Source organism: Eurytemora carolleeae, unplaced genomic scaffold (genome assembly GCF_000591075.1).
Source record: "Eurytemora carolleeae unplaced genomic scaffold, Eaff_2.0 scaffold946, whole genome shotgun sequence".
Lineage (NCBI taxonomy): Eukaryota > Metazoa > Arthropoda > Copepoda > Calanoida > Temoridae > Eurytemora > Eurytemora carolleeae.
Window position 1 is genome coordinate 133,939 of NW_019397009.1, and position 6,250 is coordinate 140,188.

Genomic DNA, 6,250 nt, shown 5'->3' on the forward strand with positions numbered 1-6,250 from the left:
TGATACAAAGTGTGGATTATAACGTCGTTTATTTGACTCGAAAAGTGTTTAAATCTGATAACGTGTCCATTGCTTATATAAGCAAGAAATACGCAATTAACTTTCGCAGGAAAACTACAAATAAAAACAGTCTAAATACACAGAAACAAACGCAAATGTGTTGTAAAATAAGTAAGTTCAGACAGGTAACTTTTCCCAGGTTCTCTTCTCCTTACAACAGTCCTTAATTTGTTTTGTGTTTAGGGGAGTCACGTGACCCACTATGTCGGGAGTTATATCTACACTGAAGCTACTTTGACAAGATAGTGGTTGGGAATCAGGATATGTGGGATACAATCAATCCTGCTGACCTTCAGTTCGAAGGGATCAACACAATATTCGTGTTCAGCTCCGGGTTCTGAAGAAGCTGGAGCTGAAGAGTGAAAACTGAACATTATAATTCTTCCAGTTCCGTTGGACTAAATGATAAATTGAAATTTCAAGTGAATCTTTATTATTATTATAAAGATTTATTCACACACAAAGATATAAATACATATATAAATGGTGTAGTTTAAATTTGTTTAAATAAATTTTTGAAAATACAGGTTTCCAAAAGAAAAGAGAAAATATGCAAAATATGCACAAATAGACAACATTGATCAATTCTCATTAAATAACATATTTATCATTTCGGTTATACCGTAATCATCGGATCCTTCAACATATAAATTATTCATTCTTGTATTTAAAAGTTCTTGTAAAATCGGAACTTTCCATGCATGTTCCAATGGGACATCAAAATATTTCATTTGTTTCTTAACTAACATTTTACTAAGATCCGAAGGATTTACAGAACAATCATTTGCAAAAGAAAATAAACTTCTGCCAAGAACTGTGTTAAGGTCATTTTTATATAATCTATATCTATATCTATAGCTAATCTATACACATGTATACTGTGCTGTTCTATTCCGCTAATGTACAGAGTTTTTATGAAATATATTATTATAGTGCTAGAACTCAGAGCTATTAAATCTTAAACTGAAGAACAGGACATAAATAGTTTGCTGCTTATAAGTTTGTGGGGAATCCTAGGCCGACCCTGTAAAAATTGTTCAGAGGTGCACTTTTTCTTTTGAATAGATATATATGAAACTAAGAAAAATGCAAAATATTTTTAATTTTGGACCATTTTTTCCGGTGCCGCCGGAAAAACGTGATTTTTTAGCCATTTTTGAACTTGATTTTATTTCTAAAATCTTTTATAAAATCCAAAGTTTTTGTTTGAGAATAATATTTTATATCATTTTGGAAATCCCAGATAATGGTCTAAAAGATTAAACCAACTAATACTGAATATTTTGAAAATTTATAGTTTTATAAGCAGTTTTAGCCCCAAAATCATCGATTTTATTGATGCCCACTTGCACCTCACTAACATACCCTTAGAACTGAACAAAAAAAATTAATTTTGTTATTTTTATTCTAAAATGTCATTACTTTTTGAAATACCTTAAAAAACTCCGTTTTTTGAGTTTTTTGAAAATTGTAACTCTTATAATTTAACGACGTATTTGGACATTTTGAACTTGTTTTTTAAAATGTTCATAAAATACATAGTTTTTGACTTGGAATATTGTTTAATATCATTTTGGAAACCCCAGATACTACTTTATAAGATAAAATTTTAAAATTTTGAAAAATTGTTGAATTTTTTTTATTTTCATGCAAATTTAGTCGAAAAATAATCGGGTTTTTTACTATTCACTAACTTTGGTCAATACACTCGCTGACAAATATTTAAAACATGTTTTTAGTTTTTTCACTTTCTATTTGATAAATTCTATGCTTAATAATTCAGACCCTGTTCCGTGAATCGGTTATGGCACTTAGAAATATGCTGACATTTAAACGGATACTTAAGTTCTTTTCGGCCAACAGGACGGAAATAATTTTTAATATTTTTAAAGGAGTATTTACAAGGACATAATTCCAGTCATAATTTTATATACGGTGGTAGGCGATTATACTAATATAATGAGGACGACTTTTTAAATTTTAATTGTTAACAAGTTTTTTTCGAATTACAAGTTTACTTGCTTTTCAATTGACAGCTTCTCTCTGTTTGATGTTTTTGTGTATCCATGCTGTTTAAAAGCTTTATATAAACAAAAATTAAAGCGAAAGTCGTCTTCATTAAATTGATAAAATCGCCTACCACCGTATATAAAACTAGCCAGGGAACCCAGCTTTGTTTGGAAACTAAATTATCTCTATTACATTATTATTTTGAAATTTATAGTCGAGCAAGAAAAGAGTTAGACAAGAAAATACAAAAATCTAAAGGGTGAAAATGGGTTCAAAATTTTAGACAATCAGGACCTTAAATTTGCCGTGAAGAAGGGGGGGGAGAGAATTTCTAGAAATATTACTGCATGTTTTGTTAAAAACTGGCATAACTTTATATGTCCTAGAAGTGGGAGGGAACCCTTCCAGATTTGCTATGCAGCACCGAGCCTCTGTTATGCTAGGGGGATACCACACTTTGTGACACACAATTTTGTACAGGCTGCCTTTTGGTTCTAATAATTGAGGTAGAAGGCTGAAATTTTGCATTCAGCCTCCAATTGTGATCATCTACATAGATCACGAAACTTGAGATCATAGGTCATTGACCTCCATTTTACCTCCATGAACTCAGAAAATATGGGAAAATTACCACTTTTTTTTACTCTAATTCAATTATTTTAAGTTAATCAGACATGTTTTCATATTTTTTGCTACCATATAAGTCATGCGCTGATACAGACACATAGATCCGACCTGCATTTTGACCCCCCTTTGATAATGACCTCCAAAAAGAGTCCAATATTAAATTAATGAAAATAAGTCATATGAGGTATCAAATCATTGGTTTTTTGAAGTTCCGATTCCATTCTGATATCCCATTTTGATCCTGGAGGTCGTTACCTCCAAAATTTGTTTACCTCTGGGCTCTGAAATCAATGAAAATAGGTCATATGAGGTATTAAATCATAGGTTTTATCAATTCATAATCGATTATCAAGTTAATCTTTAAATAGGCTCAGTTTTATTATTAACATTTATTTTGATCTTTCTATTATACTTAAACCACAGATAACACAGACTGCTCATACACTCTACCTGGATAGGCTGAGCAGGCCTATAGTGTCCCGGCACGCCATGCTACGGTTCCATGTAATGTTTTTTGACTGACATCTCACGGCCACTTGTTGCATTCAGGGGTTAAGTTTTACAACTTTAAAGAAATACTCCAATTTTAAACATAAAACATAACGTTTATGAATATTGTCTATTTTTAAAGATTTTTCATTTCCTATTCAAAGGATCCATAAATATCCCTGAATACAGATGTCTCCTATAATTGGTCGTGTACAGTACTTGTACACAATAGAACATGCTGGGGAAAATATCGCATATTATATAGGTGTTAATCGATCTCTGTAACTCTCTTATCTCTGTTCTGTTTTATATAAATGCAGGGTGTCCGAATAAACATGACATTGTCGTCTATTTTTGTAATTTGTATCCTATTTATGCCAGGCATTGGACAACATTCTTAAAAACTTTTATCTCTATTTTTTGTACACACTTTTTCCTTCAATAGCCATCATATGTATCGATCATGTTAAGTGGGCCGTTTCGTTTTAAACAGTTTTTTATACAAGATTTCGAGTGATAAAGAAGCACACTTTCCTTGAATATTTTCTTTAAACAGTCCGCCTGTACGGGTATTTTAATGGTTATTATTTTAATTTTAAGCATTTGCTTGTCTGTTTTGTGTTCACACAAAGAAATATTATTTATTCAAATTCTTAAATTTTTCTTATATATTCAGCACATGAAAATTCTGCGAAACAAAAAACAGGGAATCATAGCGAATATTTATTTTTATTTTTTTTTACAATTAAAGATAAATTTTTCACATTTTTTTATAATTTGTAAATCTATATACTTAAATATTTATTCCTTTATAAAAAGTTGGTTCTTTGGTATGCAACAATTTTCATTAAATGCTGTTAATCGAGAAGCTTATATAATACTAGCTTGGGAACCCAGCGTTGCCCAGGATACTCTCATGGTTACTCTCTTCGTTTACCCGCACTCGGTCGATTTGACCGGGAAACTAAATTTTTCTTATAAAATTAGACCTATTCAACTTAGAATCTTAAAACCAAGCTAAGAACATTTCCGCTGGTCTCCAGAGTTCCCAAAGTTTGGGGTAAATCGGTCAAGGGGTTCCTCAGTTATGATCGGACAAACAAATTAACCAGCAGAGATTACAACTTCATATATATAGATAGATGCTAGTTCATGTTAAAACCAGCTTTTCAGAAATGTAATTACTCACAGATAAATCTAAGTCAACGGAATTTCAATGGAGGGTCATTATTGGTTCCTTTAATACATTCCTTGATTTACTGAGGTTTCTTATACATCACAAAACCAGCTTTTTACAAAAGAACAATTATTTTTACGAGGGTGGTTTAACTAGATATTGGAATAAGTTTGAGTTGAGAATATAATCCGGTGCAAATAATCCAGTATCATTCTTTGTTCTGAAACATATATTTATCATTTGTTATATACACATTTTTAATGAGACACATAAATCTGTGAAAAAAGTGACATTCAAACAATATTTTGTGTAATTGAAGGTGTAATAAAAAACAAGAAGTTTAACCGGGTTAAAGTTTGATAAACATTTTATCAAGTGAAATGGGTCTGAGTACACTGCACAATTCCTGCGTTTTGAGTTTATTAGACTATTAAAACTTGAATCCAACATTTGTCTTCCAATTTCATAGTTTTATGGGCCTCACTGTAATTTATTTCATAGTTTACGCTGAAACCGACTAGACATTACCAGGGTTTAGAGACGACTTCACGGATATTATTCAATCTTATTTCTTACATTCATTTCTTTCTTTTTTCTTTTCCAAATAATTAAATATAAACCCTTAGAAGATGGGGAAACAAAGGAACTGTGATGCTATTATAAATAATTTTGTACAATTTTGTACTATTTTGTATTTATTTTTAAGATTTTTTAAAATTTTAAAAATAAGACTGTAAGAAGACGTTTTTAAATGCCAAAGAGCAAAAAAACATAAACCCGTCATATTTAAAGATTATTTAGGTTCTTATTAAAATCTTATCGATGAACTGGAATTTATAATAGTTGAAAATCAAATCTTAATATAGTCTTTCAATTGTATACTTAACAATTTAAAAACAAGTTTACAGCTGTACGAGCCCAGAAATGTCAAACAAAATATTAAAAAATTTCAATACAGTTGTTTCTGAAGTCTCATCCTTTATGGGTATTTAGCTTTAACGATTTGCAAACATAAAATCATATATGGTGTTTTTAAGAGTTGAAATAAAAAAAATTTTAAACGCTAAAATCAGAAAAAGAAGCAATCTCACATCTCTTGTTTATTTAATGTGAAGTACATTCATGAAATTTTTAATTTGTACTGGGTTACCAATACAGAATGAGACTTCAAAGACGACTGTACGGAATTTATGTTATTAGTTTACTTATATTTATGATTCTCAGCAACTTTAAACTTGCTTTTTTCTTTGCAAAATAATTTAATAAATCATTAAAAAAATATATTCAAGGCATCCTTGGGATTGTCCTTTTATATGAGTTTTAGGTCGTCTTTACAATCTCATCCTTGTGGGAAACCCTGTAACTGTTTAACTAGTATTCTTGAATGAATTATACCTTGGGACTGATATGAAGGGTTTAGATCCATCAAACCATCCACCAGTTCTGATCAATTCTACACTCGGGGTTTTTTGGAAATGTGATAATTTAGGAAGAAAACGTGAGCTCAACTCTAACTTAAAAATGAACAAATAACGGCGTAGTTTATCATAAATAATATGTCAATAAATAAACTGAGGACGTGATATTATATTAAGTAACCCTCAATTTATAAAGTAGCATGTCCGATTCATAAGAAACCCTTGTAACCTTTAGTTGATCATGGATGAATAAGATATCCTAGATTTTCGTCGCTAAATATTAATTTTTTTTTCAGTTGTGGCTTCGGTGACGAGAGTTTTATGCAACAGGAGAGACAATGAATGATATTGTCAGAATTCAAGGTATAAAAACGGCGATATTGTTCAGATAAAAGTTCAATGGGATGCCATTGTTACTTGGACATGTCACTTTATGGGGAATTTCCCAGAAAACGATTTTCGGACCCCC

General features: G+C 30.8%; 1 protein-coding gene across 1 annotated transcript; it reads right to left on the minus strand.

Moving 5' to 3' along the window:
- Positions 1 to 3,978: 3,978 nt before the first annotated feature.
- Positions 3,979 to 5,806, minus strand: LOC111711074 (beta-1,4-mannosyl-glycoprotein 4-beta-N-acetylglucosaminyltransferase; the record flags this gene model as incomplete). The annotated part of the gene is given in 2 exon segments (XM_023485322.1): positions 3,979 to 4,583; positions 5,759 to 5,806. Coding segments are annotated over 2 exon segments (133 nt in total), but the record flags the coding sequence as incomplete, so codon positions are not given.
- Positions 5,807 to 6,250: the final 444 nt, after the last annotated feature.